This window comes from Humulus lupulus, chromosome 1 (assembly GCF_963169125.1).
Source record: "Humulus lupulus chromosome 1, drHumLupu1.1, whole genome shotgun sequence".
NCBI classification, from domain to species: domain Eukaryota; kingdom Viridiplantae; phylum Streptophyta; class Magnoliopsida; order Rosales; family Cannabaceae; genus Humulus; species Humulus lupulus.
The window spans coordinates 122,525,083-122,550,332 of NC_084793.1; the positions used below are offsets into that span (position 1 = coordinate 122,525,083).

The following is a 25,250-nucleotide window of genomic DNA, read 5'->3' on the forward strand; positions in this document are numbered from 1 at the left end:
TGGGGCTTTTGAGCTGCGACGCCTGATAGGGCATGCCGCAGTGCTAGTGCAGGTAAGAAGGAGGCTTGGGCCTTTGACTTGAGCAGGTCGTGGCGCTTAAGGGATTTTGGGCCTTGGGGAGGTTTTGAGTGCGGATACTCAAACTTAAAGGCTCGAGATCAATCCTACTACCTGGTTTAGTAGGAATCGATGTCCCGGAGGCTAGGACTCAGTCCGAAAGCCTTTATTTACTCATTTTGACAGGATTCTATACTTGGTTGTGACTAGGTTATCTCTAGGGGCTCAGGATCAGGATCGTGCTCGAGGGTCGTTCTTATTTTACATTACACCCGGACATGAGGTCAAAAAACTGCACCCAATATGTGATGTTCATGATTAGGGCTTTGCCCGAATGTTGAATACATATTTGATTTGCTTGGACCCTTGTAAATGCGCATGATTATGCATGTGAATGATTGATTAAGCATGTTGAATGCTCTGTTTATGGATAATTGTTATATGGTAAATGCCTGTTAGCATTATATAATTGGGAAAGGCTTGACTTATCAGTCAAGGACGGCAGTAGCGCTGAGCACTGGTCGAATATCATTGACTTATCAGTCATGGACGGCAATAGCGTGTAGCGCTGGTCAAAAAGCATTGACTTATGAGTCAAGGGAGACAATAGAGTGTTGAACGCTGGTTGATATGATTAGATCTAATCTGAAGCGCATTATATGCTTGTTCGACCCAAAGGTTGTGGTAAACTAAAGCGCTAGGTACGATGGGCCAGCTCTAAGGCTGGTTATTCAAAGGATAGGGCAATGGGCCCCCAGGGTGACTTATTAGTCCTAGATCCTAGGGTGCTGAGCCCAATGTGATTTATTAATCATGTAAATTGGGCAATAACCCCGACATGATTCAGTTAATCATTTAATTAGGGCATCTATGCCCATATGACATTGTAGTCATTTATATGAATGGTATGCATGCATGAGTAGGGTTATTATGCTAAGCATGCTTATATTGGTTTGGTTATGTATTAGTAACTACTTATGAGCATATTTAAGTTTTCTCGCTAGGCCTTAAGTCATGGGTGCTATGTGGTGTAGGTAAGGGGAAAGGAAAGCTGGACCAGCCATGAGTTGGAGAGCTTAGGTGGAGACGTGTACATATGCGACCGCTTGACCACCACGGCCGCTTAGGTCGGCGAGTTGTAACTTTTGAGTTGTAATGACCTTTTAAGAACTGTAAACAACTTTGTAAACGTTTATTATGGGATCCCATATACATCTTAACATTTTAATGAAATATCCATTCCTTTTTACTGAAATTTTGAACCCTGGACCACTAATCATATTTAGATGCACGTTTATGGCTAATGACTCATTTAGCGAGTTAAGCACTATTTAAAATACACAGTATAACGATCTTGGCTAACTAGGACATTACATCAGGGTTGTATGGAATCGATGTCCCTCAGGTGAGTTTAGAATTATCCCAGCCCCGGATCCGTTTTCATTAGATGATCCATCAACGAAGAGTTTCCACAACTCTTGCATTGGTTCTCTCATTGGCTTGTCCCGAAAACCTGTGTATTATGCCACAAAATTAGCAAGTGCTTAACTCTTGATCGATGTCCGTGGCTTATATAATATCTCGAACTGACTGAGTTTGATGGCCTACTTAAGTAAACATATTGATGTTTCAAGTTTTTTCAAGACCTGCCTTAAAGGTTGATCGATTAAGACGTTGATGGTGTGGTACTGGAAATACGACCTGAGTTTTCTCGAGGCCAAGACCAAGCAGAACGTGAGTTTTTCTATTAATGGGTATCTGGATTCATCTCCCATAAGCCTTTTAGTCACATAGTACACTAGTTTCTGCACCCGATTTTCTTCTCGAACTAATACGTAGCCGACCGCATTTTTTGTCACAGCTAGGTATAAGATCAAACATTCTCCAGCTGCTGGTTTTGATAATATGGGGGGTTCAGCCAGGTGATTTTTCAGATTCTGAAATGCCTGCTCACATTCTTCGGTTCACTCAAACTTTTTGTTTCCCCTAAGCAAGTTGTAGAACAAGAGACTCTTGTCAGTCGATTTTGAAACAAAGCGGTTTAGGGCCACCACTTTCCCAGTTAAGCTCTGTACTTCTTTACGCGACCTAGATGAAGACATTTCTAATAACAACATGATCTTCTCTGGGTTCGCCTCTATCCCCCTTGTGTTGACTATGAAGCCCAATTTTTTTCCCGAGGAAACCCCAAAGGTGAATTTCTAGGGATTTAGCTTCATGTCATATTTCCTTAGCACACCAAAACATTCTTCCCAAGGAAATCCCAAAGGTTTGATTTAACGAGCATATCATTGACACACACCTTCATGTTTTTCCTGATTTGGTTAATGAACATTTTGTTGACCAGTCGTTGGTATGTTGCACCAGCATTCTTCAACCCGAATGGCATATCCTTGTAGCAGTATACGCTATGCTTAGTCATGAAGCTAGTTTTCTCCAGGTATGCAGGGTTCATCACGATCTAGTTATATCCAGAATATGCATCCATGAAAGACATGAGCTCGTGATCGGCTATTGCGTCTACCAACTGATAAATTCGAGGTAGTGGAAAACACTCCTTAGGACATTCCTTATTGAGGTCGAAGAAGTCAATCCCAGTTCTCCACTTTCCATTGAGCTTTGGGACCAAAATAGAGTTAGCAATCCAGGTCGGATATTTTGCTTCCCTTATGAATCCACACTTAAGTAAGTGAGCTACTTCTTCTTCTAAATCTTATGATCGCTCTTTCCCCAAAAGCCTTTGTTTCTATACCTTTGCAGGCAGAATCTTGTCCAGATTCAGAGTACTCATTATAACATTTGGATTGATTCCCACCATATCTTCATGTGACCAAGCAAATATGTAATGCACTGGTTAGCCAATACCATTACACTATGTATTTTAAATAGTGCTAAACTCGCTAAACGAGTCATTTGGCCATAGCAGTGTAACTAAACGTGATTAATGGTTTAGGGTTTAAAATTTTGGTCAAAAGGAATAGTTATTTTGTTAAAATGTTAAGTCGTACACGGGATCCCATAATAAATGTTTACAAAGTTGTTTACAATTCCAAAAGGGTAATTACAACTCAAAGGTTACAACCAGCCGACCTAAGCAGCAAAAATAGGGTTTAACCCTAGTTCCTTCGAGAAACCCCGGTCGTGGTGTTTGAGCAGCCGCATATGTACACATCGCCACCGAAGCTCTCCAACTCATGGCTGGTCTAGCTTCCCTTTTCCCTTACCTGCACCACATAGCACCCATGAGCCAAGGCTCGGCAAGAAAACTTAAGCATGATCATAAGCAGTTATTAACACGTTACCAAGTCATAATAAGCATGCCTAGCAGTAATAACCCTACCCATCCATGCATACCATTCATATAAATGACTACAACGTCGTATGGGGCCAGTTGTCGTAATTAACTGACTAATAAGTCACCCCGGGGCTCGTTGCCCTATCCTCTGTATAACCAGCCTTGGAGCTAGCCCAGCGTACCTGGTGCTTTAGTTTTCCATGACCATTGGGTCAGACAAGTGTATGATGCACTCCTGATTAGGCCTAACCAAAACGACCAGCGCTCATCGGGCTATTGCCACCCTTGACTTATAAGTCAATGCTTTTCGACCATTGCTCAATGCTATTGTCGTGCATGACTCATAAGTTAAGCCTTTCTTAATCAGATAATGCAAACATGTATTCATTATATAACAAATATCCAGATACAGAGCATTCATCATGCTTAATCAAACAATCATAGGCATAATCATAATCATGCACATTTACAGGGCCCAAGTTCTAATCAAATCCATATTTAACAACTAGGCCAAGTCATAATCACGTACATCACATATTGGGTGCAATTTTCTTACCTCAGGTCTGAGTGCAATGTATATTAAGAAGGACCCTCGAGCATGATTCTCGTTTCGAGCCCCTAGCGATAACCTAGTCATAACCAAGTATAGAATCCCATCAATAATGAGCGAATAAAGGCTTCTGGATCGAGTCTTAGCCCTCCGAGACGTCCAATTCTACTAAACTGGGTAGTAGGATCGATCCCTAGCCCTTAGGTTTGAGTACCTGCACGCAAAACCTTCTTTGTCCAAAAACCTCTATTTGCGCCGCGGCTCCCCACAATTAGAGTCACTGCTCTCCACAAACAAAGATTCCAAGCCCATTTTCTCTAGACACAGGCCGCGACGCAGCCCAGCAGGCACCGCGACTCAACCATGCATTCCTCCCAAGCTCCTGAGTTCATGAAGGTCGCGACGCGACCTTGCGAACCCAACTTTCTCCAACCCAATTCCTCCCAAAACTCACCCCAAAACCGTACCAAAGCCACAATTGAATCCCAAAACATCATCAGCATATCCCAGGCAACAAAACCCAACTTTCAAATGGATTAAAAACTAATCAAACCATCAAATCCAATCAAAGGTTAAGAAACTACGAAAAACAAAACTCAGAAACTTAAAGCTTCAATTACCTTTGATTAAGTCATTTTCCAGCTAAATCCCTAGGTTATCAAGCTTCTAATTCTCCCTAGAATTGTTATGACTCTAACCTCGCTTGAATCCGAGCTCTAAAACTCAAGTTTCCTTCAAAAACGCTAACGAGCGTAAAGTGAGAGAACGAGAGTGAGAATGAAAGGGTTGAATGTGTTTTCTTTTTATGCCAGATTACTTACGATTCAAGTAACTGCAAATCCCAAGGCTCGGGGTACCAAAAACATCCTTGAGGGTAAAATGGTCAAAATTCCCAGAACTCCCTCCTAATCTTACTAACTCCGAATATATCCTCGAATATTTATTCTCATTACCCAATATCCTGGTAATGTACTAAATACCCAAAATACCCCTTGACTCACCCCGAGTCGAGTATAGGTCCCGTTGTGACTTTCCCGCTAACTTGCTCCCTAGGATCTCCTTGTGCCGAGTAACCAAAATATATCCACATAATAATGTGGTCTCACACATATATCACATATATGCACATATACTCCAAATATACCCGTAACGGGCCAAATTACGAAAAATTCCCTTCCGATAAGAAACTGGGCCACATGCATATTTAATACACCTAAACATGCATATCTAGTCATATTGTAATATAACTCATGTAATCATATAATAACACACATATATATCACATAAACACATAATTTTCCATCCTGGCCCCCTAATCAAGGCCTTAAGCCTTATTAGGTAATTTGGGACGTTACAGAAGACGTCTAGGTTATTTCTCAAAAACTCGACCAGCTCCTTCTTCCTTTCATTTCTAAGATTCTTTCCAACCTTTACAAACCTTGAAGGTACCTCTGGGTTGATACTGATTTCCTCAAGCTCCTCTAATGCTTGGAGCTCAGACCTGTCTTCGCCTAATCTCGGATGAATGTCATCCTGTTGGGCGATCTCATTATCTCCTTCCTGAGGTTCTCCCGCCCCATGGCCAATTTCCATTACCCGAAGCTCCTCATCCCATCAATGATGACCATCGCTTTCTTCCCAGGTTATGATTTTCCCTTCATAACAATGATATAGCATTCTCTTGGAGCGAGTTGATCTCTTCTTACAGTACATGTACCTGCGGTCGAGGGGAAATTCATTGCTAGATGTTAGATTAAGGTGATAGCCTCAAAAGTCATCAGCGCAAGTCATCCCAAAATTGTGTTGTATGCAGCCGAACAATCAATTATGATGCACTCGAGCCTTTTAGCAACAGTTCGCACATCATCTCCCGGTGTCACTACTAGCCCGATCATCCCTATGGTTGTTTTTCCTTCTACTGAGAATCCATATAGGGTCATCAAGGTCGCTTTAAGATCGGCTACAAAGTTCCCCATCTTTTCTAGACTGGAACTGAATAGCACGTTTAGAGAGCTCCCATTATCAATCAATATCCTTAGTACTCTTCGATTGGCGAACTGAACGGTTATCACTAACGAATCATTATGCGAGAACTAGACATGGCTAGTGTTATCTTCCGTGAAAATGATTGGTTGTTTTTTCCAACCAATGTTGTTTTGATAACCTTTGCTCCGGAATGAACTCAGTGCCATTGTGGTTTTTTAGCTCTTGTATGTACCTTTCTAAGCCCCATTACTCATGCCCGCCAAATGAGGTCCTCAGGCAATAATGGCTATGTCCTTCCCTTTTATTGGAGGGGGGACAATTTGATTCCTCTAATCTGGTTGAGCCTGGGGTTGGCTGACCAGAATTTCTAGAGCTAGATGAATATTTTACCTATTTGGCTGATTGGGAACTACTATGTTTCGGGCATATTGGGCTATCAGTCCAGCCCGAATGAGAGTCTCGATCTCATCTTTTAGTTGACGACAATCATCAGTGTTATGGCTGGTGTCGTTGTGATATCAGCGAAATCTGCCAGGGTCTCTCTTCGCTCTTTGGTGCCTCAGGGGCTCCGATTTCTTCCATGAAAGGCGATTAGAGTTCGCCAGGAAGATACGCTCTTGTGTATCTCTCAATTCGGTAGAGGCAATGTAGATGGGCTTGTTCTTTTTGGTTCCATTCTGGTTGCATTCACTAGTCCCCTTCGGCTTATTGTTCCCCGCCTGGTTATTTTGGATAGCGGGCTGAGCCGTAGCTGCAACATCTGCCACCGCTCCAGCGAGCTGAATAGGGGTCTAGCTGGTTCCTGGGACAATAGATTGAGCCTCCTCCTGATTTATGCATTCCTGAGCCCGAGCCAAGAATTCATCTGCTATTGTGATCCCTATCCTCATAGCCATGAGCTTAGAGCTGTCATCGACACCCCTATCTCGTGTTGCTGCCTTGGTCAACATGCTAAGATATGCCTTCAAGGACTCACCAGAATGTTGTTTAATGTTAGCCAACGAATAGACTTCAACGCAAGCTTCCTTCGCAGCTCGGAAATGTCTCTTAAACTCATAAGACAGTTTCTTCTATGAGGTGAATGAATGTTTCTTGTACTTGTTGAACCATAATCTGGCCGGTCCAGTCAGTGTTGAGGGAAACAAGATACATCTTAAGTCGAACCCAATGTTGTGGGCCATCATTAATATGTTGAACGTCCCTAGGTAATTGGACAAGTCAGTGTTTATATCATATGCTGGCATGGTCGGCATCCTAAAGCCAATAGGATACGGAGCTACCGCAATGTTTGGAGCAAAAGCCTCAAGCTACTCATCGGAATCACAATCATCGACTCATTTTCCATATAGGAGTCTCTTCTGTTGGGAATAGTGCCCTTAAAGTAATTGTAGTTGACAAATGTCTTAAATGAAATAAATAATTAAATTGAATTATTATATATAGAGTATGTCCGATATTATGTTGATAATATTAAGTAAATATCAGAAAATTACAAAGTTCATCTATGTGATCTTAATATCATATTGGTATGAGAGGAACGAGATTGAGATAATGAACTTAAAGTTATGGAATCTTTAGATTTATTACTGCTAGTACGATTCACTAGTATTATGAATACAAGTGACCTAGATCCAGGTCACTAGTGTAGTAGGACACTTTAGTGAAGGTACTTTATATATAGTGATATATAGAACTAGACCTGATGTGATTTGTTAATACTTGTTTAAACACTGCTTCATAGTATTAATCAAACACATAAAACGATGATCATATACATGATGATCTTAATCATGAGGTTACTATGAACTCCTATATATGTCATCTGATCCTTTGATTCATGCGTTAATGTTTGTCAGAATGATCAAACTGAGAACAATTATTTTGGGGACTCAATGATATATATTATTGGGGATATAGTTTAATAGATATGGAATATATACATTCTTAGAGATTAAATAATGGTTCCCTATTGGGTTGACTTTTGGAACTGAAAAGGTTATGAGCGCTCATGTCGCAAACTTGTTGTGATACAACCTTCACTAGTAAAGTCAATGGTACACTAGGAATTAGATATAGTTAAAAGGGTACAACGGTAATTTTATTTCCTTTTAATTATGAACCATTAATAGATGGTTAATGTTATATGTAATGATTATATCAATAGACTCTTTATTCTTTAATAAAGTACTCTATAAATATATGTCTATAATTATCAATAGTTCAATCTCATATTTATAGTGGAATAATCATGAGATTAATAAATATAATTATTTAATCAATGAGTTTTGATTAATAATCTAATATTTATTGAAGCTTGAAATTATAGGTCCATAGGTCCCCAGGGTGGCTCTATCAACACCATATCAAGGTAAGAGTTGATACAAGGCTAAAACTGTAATTTAGAAATTTTGAGAATAATTTTATTCTTTGGATCAAATAAACAATTATATGATAATTGAGGTTCAATAATTAATTTGGAATTAATTATTAAATTTTGAAAATATATTTATTTATTTAAATATTAAATTTTTGAAATATATATAATAATAAATAAATAAAATTTTGAAATTAATTATTTTATTTGAGTGAGAGAAAATAAAAATTGTAAGTCAAATTATTTTTCATTTATTGATTTTTAAAAGATGATGATAATGATGATCATTAATTTGAATTTTGAATTTAATTTTTAAATTTGAATTATGGTTGTGATCTTTTCCTTAAAAAGATGATACCATATTTTATGGGAATGATTTATTTAATTAAATAAATAAAATAAAATAGAAAAAATGCAATCCCTGTCTGGGAATAGTGTCATGTGTGCGTGTGGTACTGATAAAGTATCAATATTGGTTTTTTCATATTTTTATTTATTTAGTTAATAATTTAAAAATAAATTTGTTCAAATTTGGTAAGTTAGATATTACCTAAATCTATTCCTATCATCATTATTACTATATTATATATTATTATTATTATTATTATTATTATTATTATTATTATTATTATTATTATTATTATGAATAATGGTGTAATATATAACATAAATATATATTATGTGATAATAAGAGAAAAAATGAGATAGTGATTCAGAAAATTGTCAGACAAGAAATTCTCATATTCTTCTCTTATTATTCCAACATTTCTCAAATCATAATCTAAGTACTCATGTGTTTAGATAAACTTGTGATTTCTAAATTACAAACATTTGTTCTCTATGTGCTCACCCACATCTTGAGGTGTAGAGAACACTCCAGAAGATTATGGTCTGAGTACTCATAGCGTTGGATAGGAAGATCATTATTTATACGAAAAGACTCGAGGACACTTGATAGGCTTCAAGAGGTAAATATTTATGTCCTTAAATAGTTGTACATGTGTGCATGTAATATATAGTTGTGTATATATATATATGTATCCGTGTTTATTTATGTGTATATATATGTTGCATGATTAATGATATTGTATATTAATGGTTCATGCATGTATTCTTGAACATATAAACTGTCTATATGAGCGGTGGGAAAATTTTTTGTTGTTAATTAACTGGGCCCACCGTGCAATTTCCCTACGTACTCTGATTGTTTTTCTAACATCTTCATCTGCTCTTCAATTAAGGCCAATGCTCGAGGGTTGGATCCTTGGCATCTATGTTATTCGGGAGCTGATTATCAGCCACTGTCCTGTTGTATGCGTTAGATGGGTTGTTTTCCCTTCATGCTTGAGCTCGGTTAGGTGGGACATTCCCATTTTCGCGTACGTTAGATGGATCTCCCCTGGGCTGAGTATAACTCAAATCATCAGGTGAACTGGATATCCTCTTTGTGAGTTCAAATGATCACGGAGGTCGAGATGTGGGTCGGAACAAAGACTTTGTGTGGAGCTCAAGTGATTCCTCGTGTCATTCTCAAGCCTACCTCCGCCCTGGCTCTCGGTCCAGTAACATCCATTAGCGAAGCTTACAGCTCATGGCTGGGATCGAGGACCTGGATTATTAGCGTGAGGCCGTGGGATATAAATGTCCTCTGAGGGAGGAGGATTTCCCTTTCCATCCTTTTGAGCTGGAGCGTTCCCCTATGGGCGAGATGGCGTTGGATGTCGAATCGATGACGGAGGATGTCTTATTGGTGAAGCTATCCTTGTTCCATCGAGGGCTACTAAATTAGCTCGCCCATAGTCTACTCCTACTTCCCATGTTGGAGGGAGGGCCGGTTCATTTCTCCGTGTCGGAGGCTCTGGCCGTGGCACGGGTAGATTTGCTAGGATGTCTCTGTTGGGAATATATGGTTTTACTCTTTGCAAATCAACAATGAATTATGATAATAATGCAACATTCCAAACCCTATATGTTGATCAAGATTCAAATTCAAAATATGATGGCAATTCTTGAGAATCAAAGAAACATGTTCATGATATGAATGTTAATCTTGAATATAATGAAATAAATGATTAAATGATGATAAGATGAACTTAGATACATTTATCATCAATACTAACAATGAAAAACATAATAGAATGATAAAATACAAGATTAAGGTTAGAGAGACACAACCTTTGTATTGAGCAACTTGAATCTTCAAACTAGGGGAACTTCTAAGGCTTATACACAATATGAATATTGTTGTCCAAAATCTCTATTCCAAGCCCTCCCAATTGCTTGAAGATTCAACTAAGTAGAATGAGATTTGGGATTGAACAAGCCTTGAAACTCATGCAAGTCAAGCAAGCTTGATGAGTTTCTTGGAGAAAACCTTGGTCTTAGAGAGCTAGAGAGAGAATGAGTTTTAGAGAGAGAGAGTTGGAAAGTGTGATCAAGACTTTTCAACTCTAATAACCCATATATATAGTGTAGGCATCATCATTAGTCTAACCAATAAGATTAGAGCATTTAAAAAACATCATTTTGAGCATTTTACGTAAATTGTACGACCCTAAAAGACCGCCCAGGCGATGCATCGCCTGCTAGGGTTGAAGCCCTTCGCATTTAGGCGATGCTACGCCACTTAGGGGGTGACGTATCGCCACCCTCTCTGACTTTGGACCACTCCAATGGTCCTAAAATTTCTCCAAATGCTACCAAAATTTTTGGGAATGTTTGGATATCTCATTGTATCACTTTAGACCCATAAACATCACTTTTAGATGTCTTCTACACAATCTCATATTTTCACTTCTCTTTAAGTGAAAATCGTTAAGTGTTTTGCACCTCAACGTGTTAACAACTTAACCATTATATTTAACCAATCTCAACAGTCTCGCCTCCTTAAATCAGTCCCAGCTCGCCCTGTTTGGCCAGGTTGGTTCCTGGGAGTGTAAGTTGAATGATCATTCCTGGGAGGGTTGGTAGGTTAAGAATTTTGTGGGATCCGTTCAGAAGGTACGAAACTCGAGGTCCTAGTTTGAACAGACTGACTAACATGGGGTCGATGATTCCTATGAGTATTAGCAGGTTGACTATTTCACTGGATCCGCTCTGAATGTATGGAGCTCAGAGTTGCAACCTGACAGAGCGATTGAGATTGGGTCGATTATTCCTGTGGGTCCTATGGGACCAAATTTTCCTCCTTCCAATGTTAACATCAGTAGCAGGAGGGGGTAATCGAGCCAAGATCTCCTCATTCTTCTTGTTAGCCTGACCAAGATGACTGCTTAACTGGGCATTTTCCATCTCGTTGGCTGTCAGGTATCCCGAATGGGGATTTGTTGGGTGTAATGTTGAGCTCCCAACATCATCTTAGTCCACATGTTGTTTTCTATGATGACGTTGTGCAGTTGAGACTTCTCCAGTGGGGACGACCGCATGGTGAACCTCTTGATCATCAGGTTGTTCCCTCTTGTTGTCACGCATAGATCGGGTGACCACCATGTTGAATGTTAGGTGAAAATTGTGTGAGGAATTAAGCCTAATATGATCTCAACGAAAGCATCAATTTGTTGACACTGTTTTTTACCAACGGTGGATTAAGAAATTTGATAATAAAGAGATTAGAATTTTGCTAAACCGTAACTAGATAAATAAAAAAGAATTAGGATTACCTATACTTTTTACGTGGTTCAGTGGTTAAAATCCACCAAGTCCATGAGTCACTCTCATTGATTTGTTTGTTTCTCACCTCAAAATTGCCTGTCACAATTTGACCAGAGTTTCAGTATATCAAATGTCATCTCCCTTTTCTGTCCATTCTCCCTTATATTTATAGGGAATTTTTCCTGGACAATTTTGGGTAATGGTGCATAAATATGGTAACATACATGTTTTGGGTAACTTCTCATTTACATAAATATATTAATGCATATTGATTTTATGCCCCCAATATCAGGTAATAAATACAAAATAATATCTAGGCATTAATGAGCGTATAAGGAATCTCCAAGCCTTTTGGGATCCTTCATTGTGCGTCAGCATTAGGCTTCCGCGAGCTGAACACCTCCTTCAAGTTGGATGTTGAAGAACTAACCTGAGTTGACACGGGTCACGTCAACCTGACCATTGCGCATCTCGAACTAAGTTGTTGACGCCAGATGCGATCTGGAGACTATCTGGTTGTCGTAAACTATCAAGTTTGACTCGAGTTGCTCACTCTAGAGTTAGCTAGATGTTCTATCTGTACGTTTTCTTCATATGCTTGTATGCCAGCTGTACCCCATGCTGAGTAATTCAGTTCATATTTATTTTGGGGTACAACAACAGGTCATAATACATGGTGGTACTTCTTCCAACCATGCAACCTCATTTTCTATCTGTCGAGCATATCTAGCTAATCTATGAACAACAGTATTATAAATACGCAACACATGACACAACTTTTAGCATGTGTCAAATTTAACATAAGTTTTAGCACATCATTTGACCATAACCAATGTATGGTGTAAATTTTGGCACAAAAAATATGTTAATGTTATATTTTGCCCAATATTTGCAACCGTGGTCTTATGCACAATAGGCAAATTAACTCAAAAAGTAAATAATAATTCATAGTTATTTTTCATTGAGAATATACAAAAAATATTTATTTTTTATTTTTCTTATATCTAAATTATGAACTCCAATCTATTTTCTATCATTACATGTGCTCAAATAGTTAGTCATTAATTGTCAATAATAAATCATAATAATCTCTCACAATATGTAAATAAAAAAAATAAAATTTATTGTTGTGCCATATTTAACTCATGTTATATTTTGTACCAAATTTGACACATTTTTTAGAATACCATTGAAGTAGTGCATTTTAAAAATATGCTAAAATATAGCAATGCATCATTTTTTAGGCACTCCATTAGAGATGCCCTTAGAAAAATATTTTCTAATAGTGCGAAAAAATAGTATTACATACATTACAAATTTAGCACACTATCAAAGATGCTTAATAGTGTGCTAAAAAATAGTAACAAATTTGGCAAATTTTAGTACAATATATAGTATGAGTTAAATTTAGTACAATAATAATTATATTTTTTTTTAACAAATCCTATTTGCAAATAAAATATTTTAGGGGAACTTTTTAACAAATAGAAAATTTTGGAGGGCTCAATTTGAAAGTGGTAATAGTTTGAAGGGAAAATCATATTTATCATTAATTATTAATGAGAATGAGTTGAAAACATATTTGTTAATTATAATATTTTCATTGGTTATTTTTTTAATCGTTAATGACATTGTATTATAAAATATTATACTAATATAATATTTATTTATTTAGTGTCAAAATTGATACTATATTTAATTCATACATTAAAAGTATAGAAATAAAAAAGATGGTGAGTGAAAAAATAAGTGTGAATAGTGTCAGCCGTATAATATTTAGGGGGACAGAACACTGGGCGAATATGTTTGGTCGGGGAAACGCATTCAGCTTCTCGGAGACAATTTTCATTTTGAGATAGTAATGTCAACATCTTAGGCCGACAAATTTTATATAACTGTAATTTAATTAACGTTAAGTGCGCTCCAGAGGACCACACTCGGTTTGCCTTATATATATAAATATATATATATATGTGTAAAAAAAACACACACGCACAAGAATATAGTGTACCTATGAGTTGGATTGGATTTTCCACGACTTAATCATCACTTCTCTGAATTCTGATCGATCATTTTACTACTTCACTTTATTCTAGTTATTTATTCCCTTTTGTGTTGCCAATATATGTTTGGACCAATGTTTAATTAATAAGTAAAGCTTAAGCTTTGTAATAATAATAATAATAATAATAATTATTATTATTTTTAGTTTACGAATAGGTCTCCACAAAAATTACAAATCAAATTAATCAATTAACGTATCCTTATTAACAGTCATGTTTCCAACTCAGCTATAATTATTAGAACTCAGTTTGAAAATTAATGAATTCGATCATAAGGTAGAGAAATAAAGGTGTTAGAATATTTATTTATATGGTATATAAAATTAATTTGTTATAATTATTTGATTTAATATATCAAAATTAATATTTTATATATTGACAAAATATTTTAATTAATGATCAATATTATTTGTTATTCGATTTTGTATATTCCAACTGATTGAGAGAATATCTCAATTTGTTGCAAAGATTCTGATAGTAGGTACCGGTCCCCAAGCTCGTTGCTTATTCTGACTTTTACTAACTCTATCTAAAAGAGTTAGTGAGAGTTTGGAAGCCTGTGTACTCGTTTGAATTTCTGTTTCTTTTCTTTTGTAGACCTAAAGCTAGATCAAAATTATCAATTATAATGACTGAAGATATACAATATTCAATTCTATCTTCATATATGTTCAATATATATATATATATATCAATTCTTCCTATATTGTTCATATGCTTATATTTTAGTTAATCTCTAAAAATGCTACGTAGGAATATATAAGGAATAAAAATTCAAGCACAAACAGACCCTGCAATTTCACATATTTCTTCTTTTCTTTTTTTCCCACGGCTTAAAACTTCGGAAAAGTGTAATTGACATTCTATCAAGTTAACTATAGTATATTTAGTTGACATTTTTATACCTTTATAAAGTGAAAAGCCAAAGCTTTTGACTTTCAATACATGGAATGGAATCAATGCCAAATAGGACTCCTTCTACCTACCGTCATATGTGGTACGGTGTCTGGCCTCTCTTTAAAAACAATGGCAGCCCTTAAATTCAATGCATATATTACCACTAGAATTTAGGTGATGTCTGTCTACGTACGTACAATATGTTACTAAGAACCTCAATTTTTGTAAATATTCTCACAATTACACCATAAGGATTAATAGAATTTAATTACATTTGTAACTTTATTTCCAGAAGAATTTTTTTTTTAACCTTTGTAACTATATTATATAATATTATTATTAAGTACCTATCTTTGTTTATATTATGAGAAGTACCTTATTGAAACTAATTGTCCAAGTTCATGACTTGATTAAAACAAAAGTCTAAATTCACCTCCTTTCTACAATATATTATATTAAAATTTTAAAATATACTTTTGGTGGCTGGAATAATGGAATCCAGTTATTTCTAAAGAATATAATAGAGAATACTGTCCAACTAAAAAGGCAAAAAGATAGACAAATATTCGGGTCGGGCTGCGTAACCGGGTTGGATCCCTAGACCACCGTCCATTACAATTTTAAAGAAAAGGTTGACATTATGATTAGTAATAATATATTTTAATTTTTTGCTGTGGAAAAGTTGAAACTTTTACGAAGTCAAACAATGCTTTTCAATAGTTTTCACACTAATATACGGACCAGATTTGACCTAAAACGTTTGTGAGGGTCATGTTATATAGCTACTCTTATCTTATTGGTTCAGTTTTTATAATTTTGGTTGTTTTATATGATTGCGTTGCGTACACACCATGGATTAAATATCTGACGTATCGCACGCAGCTTATGATGATCTGTTATGTTGCAAATATTATTATATTCCTCATAAAGGCTTTAACTTTTATTGCCTCAAGAAAGAGACAAGGATAGTTGTCGTCATCCATGATGTAAGTAAATGTTTGTTTTGTAAATTTTAATATATAATCCTAGTCATAGAACACATGAACTTTCTTATTTTGATGTAGTCAAGGGGTACCTTAGGTTTTTCCGAAAAAAAAAATGTCAATTTCTTAGGCTAGGCAGTTCAAATACTTAAATTAAAAAAAATTCCGTAATTAATTTAAGGAATGAACACTTAAAACCAGTGGTCCCAACGAATTAATAACTAGGATTTTCTTTAAATAAGTGATTGAATGTAAAGCTAGCAACTTTAAAATTAGAGGTTTTTTCTTAAATACTCTTCTTTTTTTTACTGTTTCTATTTTTTCTTTCAAAAATATGCATTCAAGTTTTAAAAATAAATTGATTTTCAAAATTTTATAATTACGAAAATATAACTTTTAGAAAAACTAATTAAAAAGTAACTTGAAAGCAACTTTAAAACAACTTTATGAACTAACAAAAAAAAACTAAAAACAACATGAAAAAAAACCTAAACACAACGTGAAAACAACTTAAAAAGAGACAAAACTATAAAAAAGTAAAATTTTCCTTAAAATCGTAAAATTAAAAAAAAAATTAACTATAAAAACGTAATTTTTCCTTAAAATTAAGTATTATATTTGTTTTCTTTTTTAAAAGTAACATTCATGTGTTAACATTAACTTTAAGATGGGAACCACAAGACTGGTACCCTCCCCTCGAATAAAATCGACAATTGAGCTAGCAACTCTAGCTTTTTTTTGTTCAAGTATCTGCTACACCATTGTCTTTACTACTAACAAACTTTACACAACAAAAGTGAAATTGAGACAAAAAGTTCAAAACATCAGAATAATCGCTCCACATCCCCCAATGCGTCACTCTCATAGTACCATTGAGGGAATTAACCAGCGGTAAACAATATGAGAAAGTGACTATGCAAAGCCAACCATTTTGCACAGCCTAATCCAAAGCCATCTTAATAGCTAACAGTTCTCCATGCATGCATCGCTTTAGATACTTCTACCTTATCAATTTTTGCAATCCCAACCAATCCATCGTGAAGGGATGCATCAACATAGATAGCTACTTCAAATTCTTGAGTCCCCCCTTAAATCGATAGCCGAACGATAAGCAGGTGCAACAATCCTATCTTGGTCCTCACCATACTCTGAAAACTCCCTGAACCTGTCATGTAGCTGCTGAATAACAGATTGCAGACAAGGTTAACTTACCACTTATGTGCCTCTCATTCCTCATTTGCCATACCAATTCCAACACACAAGTTGTGTACAGAAATAGACCCTTTGCTCCCATGCTATGCTTCGTTTCCAACAATTCCTGGACTACTTCTTTCACTGAATTGCCGCGAACTAGATCTATTTTGATGTTAGTTGGATTGGCAAACCAAATTGGTCTAGCAAACGAACAATTACATAACAAATGAAGATAGGTCTCTTCTCAATCATCACAGAAAGAGCATCATTTGTTCTGCAAAAAGACCAGTTTATCTTTTGTTGGCAGCAAACATATATGTTGTCGGTGGTTACATCACAAACATTATATTCATGCTTAATAATTCTTCTAATAACTGATGGTTTGTGAATTTAGGATAAAAAAAAATAGTGATGATTTGTTGTAGTTTATAATATTTGATGAGTAGTAGTAGTGGATAGAGAGTAATGATGGGTTAGGATATTATAATTGATGTTGTTGAGTGGACAAGTGAATAAATTTGGGTTTGGAGGAGTAAGGTTTATGTTTTAGAGAGTATAAGATAGTAGAAAGTAGTAGAATTTTATTGATGGTTTGTTGTTTTTAGTTACACCATTTGCTACCCATGATGGGGTATTTATAGTGGCTAGCCTACTTTATATTTGTGGCTAGAATTACTTGTTCTAGATCCTTCTTTTACTAGAAGGAATATTATAACCACACAAATTTACTTGTTTCTTAAGCATAACTAGAAAGTTCTAGACTTAAGTTTTCTAGAAATGCTTATAAGAAATTCTAGAGTAATCTTGTTCTACAAATATCTAGAAAATTCTTGAGTAAAGTATTCTACAAATGTCTAGCATATTCTAGAGTATTCAAGAAATGTGTAGCAACTTCTAATAATAACAAAGATGTGGCTATTTCTTTTTTAATACTTGAGAATAACATTATGTCATGCTAATATAAGTGACTAGAAAACTAAAAGAATATCAGTTACAAGTTACTAATTGGCATTAGGTATTGCTTTGTTTTTATTTAATTTAAAACTTTATAATTTGAACATATATAACTAGAATTATGTGTTCCATATAATTTGATTGATTAGTTTTTATATTAAAAAAAATGAAAAGATATGGTAAAATTTTATATAATTTCAAATTTTATGGATTATGCGAACTTTAACTTTAAGTGTTTCAAATAACCAGTCAATAATTGAGTGGAGTCGAGATCTTAAATATTTATTAATATGTGAAATTATCTTCAAATTCTCAACTAATTACGCATACATGATTTTTTTTTCTATTTTTTATAGGCTACGGCTATAATAGTGTATACTTTTATGCACTATTGTAGTAAATTGTACATTATATATATAAATAAATTATATTTTTGATTATTTTATATGACAGTATTCATTATAATTATTGTGAATATCCCTTATACATTTTTTAAAAATTGAAAATAAATTAGGATTCCAAAAGTATGGTATAAACATAATCTTTATGTGCGTGAAAGTTTGGAATCCCGAACATTGAGTAAGAAAAAAAAAATATATTTATATATATATAAACTTTGAACATAAGGTAAAATGGCGTTAATGATGGTGCTTTCATATATATTTTCAGTTGATAAAGACAATTCTATTAAAAAACATTATAACATGTCTATATAACTGCATTTGAAGTATACAGTGCTATTATTTCAATATTGTTCATACTTTGTCATTCAATATTACAATATACTTGAAGTGTTAAAGAGTATTTTTGTCGAAAATTGTTCCAAAAGCATAGAAACGAAACATACTTTTAAAATGGAAGTATAAAATTTAAAAATGGTATCTCATTAAAAGCATACGTTTTAAAAATTTCCTTTCTATATTAGTACTATGGTAGGCGTGTTGGACGATGGGATGTAAGAAAAAATAGAGTTCAGTTATAGAGAAAAATAGATTTTTAGCTAAATTATAGATAAAAAAAAGGTTAAAAGTAGCCTTCATCAGATGTCCATGATTTATTTAGATAAGCTACAGTACTAAGTTAGATGTAGCTACGACTTTACATGTTTTGTAATTTTTTTTTGTTTCCTTTTCTCCGTATACACACATGTACTCACGCCTCCATTTTTTTTTTCTTTCTTTCTCAACATATACATATATATATATATTAATATTTTATTAATTTGATTTTCTCTTCTCCTTTCCTCCGCATATATATGCACCCTAGGTGCAATAAATGTACAATGGACATTTTTTTTAATTTTATTTAAAAAAATTATTAAATGTATTTATTAAATTTTTACGATTCTCATATAAATTTTAAATAAATAAATAATATTATATATATAAAAAAAAATTATATAAACATATTAAAAGAAAAAATAAATATAAACATTATTTATGGTTTTTTCAAAATATATATATGATAACATTTTAGATTATAAACTATAATATTTAATGTATAAATATTCATAATATTATTCAAATCACACATTTATAATTAGAGAAGAAGTATGTTTATTCTTGATAGAAAATTATAATATTATTCTAATTCTTTATGTAGTTACACAATTATATTATTTGTATATATACGATATTTATATATAATGTATTTATAATGTTTGTTATTATTTAATATAAATATATATTTAGTTAAGTTACATTAAGTTATAAAAAATATGTTTTCTTTATAAATTTTTTAATAAAATTAAGATTATGTATTATATATTATTATAATAATTATATTTTATAATGTTTGAATTTATATTAATATAATTATTAAATATCTAGTTTTGTATTAAATATTATTATAATAATAAAATTATATAATATTTGAATTTATATTAATATAACTAATAAATATCTATCTTCAATAACTTTTAAATGTATATTCGGTTAAATATTTGTAATATTCGGTTAAAGTTAACAAAAAAAAATTAAAACTAAAAAATTATGTTATCTACACACTTTTTATATAGTAGAGATATATTCTCTTGTATAAAGCATCTTAAAAATAAATTCTTTTTTTTTATCAAGAAGAATGATACTTCATTAATCTACTAGCAAATCAAACAATGAACAAACCAGTCAAAACTTACAACCAAAACCAAAAGGGAAACCCTCCAACGCAAGCTAAAAGAAACAGTCAAACCCAAAAACAAAAATTACATGGTTAATCTATCTAAAAACCTCTGCTCAAGGGCTGAGAGTTTCCTATTATTTACAATGAAAAACCTATACTTCATCCTGCCTTTTATATCAGTAGCTATGCTGTTTGCTGTCCAAGAACAACTGTAAAAAACACACTGATTTCGGTTCCTCCAAATTCCATACACCACAGCTGCTAGCACCGAGAATATGATGTCTGCTATCACACCAGACCGCCTGTTAGCTAGCCAAACCAGCCAACTAGGAAAGTCAATTGGCCAAGCTTGAAACCCCAGCCAGCTAAAAATTAATATGAGAACTTGCCTAGACAGATAGCAATCAAAAAACAAGTGGCCAAGGGACTCATTAACCACCCCACAAACTGGACACAGCTGAGAATCAAGCATCACTTTGAACCGGACCAAGTTATCACAAGTTAAAAGATAAGCATTAACAGTTTGCCACAACACAAACCGATGTTTAGGCAATGACAGCCTGCACCAGACAACTTTGTGATAGCCAACTTGCTGCTGGCAAAGGGAGTTGTTATACAGCTGAGAAGAGTGAAACTTCCCAGCATGACCAGCAGCCTTAATCTCTCCATAGCTGTAGATATCTCTGAGTTTACAGAGCTTTCTCCAATACCAGCTTGTGTCTTGTGGAATCTGATATGACCAGAATGCATTCCCTTTTAAATAAACTGCATTTATCTACTTAACCCACAGCAAGTCCGGCTTCTCAGTGATGGGCCAAATGTACTTAGCTAATATTGCTTTATTCCAAGCTAATCCATTCTTAAATCCAAGACCACCATAAACTTTTGGGAGACAGACCTTATTCCAAGAAGCTAAATGAATTTTACTTCTGTTCCCATTAACTCCCCAAAGAAAGCTTCGACATAATTTCTCAATCTCCTTAATAATGCTCTGCGTAAGAGTAAATATCCCCATCCAATAATTTCTAAGACCAAACAGTACTGAGTGAATAAGCTGAATTCTACCAGCAAAAGATAGGTGCCTACTTGCCCAGCTATGAATTCACACTCTAAACTTTTGAATAACGATGTCACAATCTTCATGCTTCCATTTTGTTAGCCTCATAGGAGCCCCAAGGTATTTAAGTGGAAAAGAGCCTTCGGTCAGCTGCAACTCAGTAGCCAGCCTCTTCCTGTCCTCGACTGGAACCCCTCCAAAATACACATGAGACTTGCTGGTATTTATTGCCAGCCCAGAAACAGAACTGAACTCCTCAAGAGCTTTCTTCAACACTTGAACCGAAGCCATAGTGCCTTTGCAGAACAAGAGTAAATCATCTGCAAAACATAGATTAAGTAAATTCAAGCTTTTACACATCGGGTGGTGTCTAAAAGATGAGTCACGAGTAGCCAATTGGAGCCTCCGAGTTAGATATTCCATGATTAAAACAAATAAAAGGGGGGGGGGGGGGGGGCAAAGGATCCCCTTGCCTAAGCCCCTTTTCACCCTTAAATTTTCCTTGAACCCTGCCATTCATAAGTAATAAGTAGGAGGTGTTAGTCAGGCAGGTCATTATCCATTTGATAAATTTCTCAGGGAAACACAACTCAGATAATAGGTCACCAATAAACCACCAGTCGACAGTGTCATAAGCTTTGCTAATATCTATTTTGATAGCACACCTTGGGGAGGTAGCTGATCTCCTATATTTCTTAATAAGGTCTTGAAAAATCTATATTGTGAGCTATTGATCTGCCTTTTACAAACGCACCCTGATTAGATTGAACCAAAACAGGCAGAACCTTAGCTAATCGAGAACAAATTAGCTTGGATATACACTTATAAATGGTAGAGCAGCATGCAATCGGTCTATAGTCACTAGCCCTTGAAGAATACTCACACTTGGGAACCAGAGATTGTAATGCCCCAAATTTCCTAATAAGGTTTAGGACCTTGATTAGGAGGCCGGGAGGGCCATAATTGATTTTATTATAGTATTTAATGATTATATGCATGTTTACGTGAATTATATTATTATATGATGGTGAATGCATGCATATGGGCTCATATGTTAATTATGAGGGTAATTTGGTAATTTGGCCACTGTGGGCGTAATTGTATATATTGGGTGCATGGTTGTGATTAATTAATATAGCCACATTATAAGGTGGATTGGTTCGAGCTAATCGACATGAGACGATCATGTGATGTAAGTGTTCGGTCTAGTCATAACGGGTTTAAGTTCGGGGCTCGGGGTGAGTCTCGGGGTGAAATTAATGATTAGAACATTACTGGGAATTAAAGGGTAATGGGGTATGATTTGTTGGCATTTGAGAATATTGAGAATAGCGGGAATTGGAGAGCGTTAATTATAATTAACGGTATTGGTTGGAAATGACGAATTTACCCTTGGGAGTGTTTAGAAGCTTTAAATTGGCCTAGGGGCATTATGGTCTTTTGACCTTAAGGATTTATATCAGCTTTGGGGTTTAGAAAGCTGTGGAAACAGAATAGAAACAGAGTCTTATCCCCATCATTTTCTTCTCTCTCGTACATGCTCCACCCTTCACTTTCCTTTGAATTTTGAGAGGCCAAATTGAGGAGTTAAACTAGGAGATTAAAGGTGGGAGCTTAGGAACTTGATTCAGCCATGGAAGGGGATTCAAAATCAAGTTTGAGGTAAGTTCCAGCCATGAGTTTCATGGTATACCCTGTTTTTCTATTAAGTTTTCAATTGAGGTTTTTGATGTGTTAGTTGTGAATTAATGGGAGTTCTTGAGTTTGGAAACTTGGGTTTTGATGAGGGTGAGATGTTGATGATGTTTAGGGGTTGAAATGGGTGTTAGATTGGTGTTTTGGGTTGGTTTGAAGGGCTGGTTCCAAGGGAAAAACGCAGGGGAGTTTGCTGGTGCGTTGCTGGTTTTTGGGCTGATCAGGGTAATGTGCCACGGCCTGGCTATGGCGTGCCGCGGCCTAAGTGTGTTTCTGAGGCAATTATGCCTCTGTCAGGGGGATGAGCCGCGGCACGGCTATGGTGAGCCGTGGCCCATCAAGGCAGATTTGGCCAAAATGGGGTTTTTGACTTAGGGATGCTTGCCATAGGCCTCGGGGTTGATCCTAGTACCCGGTTAAGTGAGGATTGGTGTCCCGGAGGCTATATATTGGTTTGAGGACCTATGTTGGTCATTTTTATTAATGGTATCCTATATGTTTGGTTATGACTAGGTGACCGCTAAAGGACTAAAAGCTGATCGTTCTCAAATGTCGTTTCTTTTATTAATTCTCGCTCGAACCCAAGGTAAGAAAACTGCACCCTGTGTATATGTGACATGCATGACTATTATGGATGCATGTTGGTTGTTTAAATGTAAACATTGATAGCATAATGAGTGCCTGGAACTCTTGCCCATTTGCATATGATTATTACTGAGGCATGCTGGATGGTTAAGTGTGATGCATGTGATGCACGAGAAACATGTGATTAGGGCATGCCATGAATGATGAATATGAGATTGGTCAGAGCTTGTGTCTCTGTGTTTATGCATGATCATAATTATTCTAGCAACTGTTTAGTAAGCATGCTGAATGCCCTGTTCTTGGATAATTGGCATATGATACACATTGATAGCATTGCTTACTTGTGCATGGTACTGACTAATTAGTCAGATTTGGCAAAGGTGCTAGTATCAACTGTGAAGCTGTGACTCACTAGTCAGGTTCGGCAGTGGTACTGGGCACTAGTCACACAGGGCTGACTCACTAGTCAGTATTGGCAAAGGTGTTAGTATCAACTGTGAAGCCGTGACTCACTAGTCAGGTTCGGCAGTAGTACTGGGCACTGGTCACATTGCGCTAACTCACTAGTCATGACAACCCTAGTGTGTAGTGCAAGCTATGTCGATTGGACCTAATCGACCCTCTGCATTGAATGACTCAAAGAGCATTAATGCAGGACCGACCTCAAGTTCGATGAATATAAACAAGCATTTATCTAGCCAATGGCTAGCCATGTAGAGCCATTGCGAGAAATGGGCACTGGGCCCCTAGTGACTTGGTTGTCAGTCACTCAGTATGGTTTACTAGAACCTCAAGTGATATTCACTCGTCTGATCAGGGCTATGAGCTCTGTATGATCATTTTGATCATCATATGCATGGCTTGGGCACTGAGGCCCCTAGTGACTTGCTTGTTGGTCACTCAGCATGGTTTATCGGAACCTCTAGTGTTACGACACTCATCTGATTAGGATTGAATTGATAGTCCTCCAATCAGAAGGCCAGGACTTCTTGTCCTGGATACCCCAGCATCTATTTGAATTCATTTGCATGCTGAAAAGAGCTATGAATGCTAGGCATGCCAGATATGATTTGGTATCATGATATGACTGTTTATGAGCATATGAGTTTTCTTGCTGGGCTTCGGCTCACGGGTGCTTTGTGGTGCAGGTAAAGGAAAAAGGAAGCTAGACCATCCTTGAGTTGGAGAGCTTAGGTGATGAAGTGTACATATGCAGTTGCTCGACCAATACTTGGGCGAGGTTTGAAAGTGGAACTAGGGCTGAACCCTGTTTTGCCGCTTAGAACGGCCTGTTGTAAACACTTTCTTGTAATAGACTCTGAAATTATATTTTTGGAATCCCAATGTATACATTAAACGTTCTAGTGAAACGTTATATCTTAACCAAAGTTTTTAACCCATAAACCGCTAATCATGCTTAGTTACACGTTTATGGCCAAACGACTCGATTAGCGAGTTTAGCACTGTTTACAATGTGCACTGTAGCGGTCCCTGGAGTTGGGGCGTTACAGAGATAAAGTGGTGTCAAGGAACTCCTCAGGGATTTTCCCTGTATCAAAAAAATGACTAATAGCTTTACAAACTTCATTCCCAAACTCCTGCCACATAACTTTGAAAAATCCTAAACCAAAGCCATCAGGACCTGGGGATTTAATGCTAGGAATACTGAATAAAGCTGCTCTAATTTCTTGATGAGAAAACGGCTTTAACAAGGAAAGTTGCTGGTCAACATTCAGTTTGGGACCCAGCTCTACACAATGAGTATTAATCTTCTTCATAACTGAACTA

General features: G+C 35.8%; 1 protein-coding gene across 1 annotated transcript; it reads right to left on the minus strand.

Annotated features, from left to right (window-relative positions):
• Positions 1-20,207: 20,207 nt before the first annotated feature.
• Positions 20,208-21,605, minus strand: LOC133821148 (uncharacterized). The gene is made up of 3 exons (XM_062253623.1): positions 21,234-21,605; positions 21,024-21,116; positions 20,208-20,855 (listed from the first exon to the last, which is right to left on the minus strand). The coding sequence occupies exons 1-3, from the start codon at positions 21,603-21,605 to the stop codon at positions 20,208-20,210; spliced, it is 1,113 nt and encodes a 370-aa protein (XP_062109607.1).
• Between the last annotated feature and the right edge of the window lie 3,645 nt (positions 21,606-25,250).

Excerpts from the sequence above, each read along its gene's own strand:
- LOC133821148 (XM_062253623.1), bottom strand. The coding sequence starts at position 21,605 with ATGGAATATCTAACTCGGAGGCTCCAATTGGCTACTCGTGACTCATCT. Across the intron at positions 21,117-21,233 it reads TCGTTATTCAAAAGTTTAGA|AGCATTATTAAGGAGATTGA; the intron begins GTGTGAATTCAT and ends ACTCTTACGCAG. Across the intron at positions 20,856-21,023 it reads ATTTAGCTTCTTGGAATAAG|ATTCCACAAGACACAAGCTG; the intron begins GTCTGTCTCCCA and ends TGGTCATATCAG.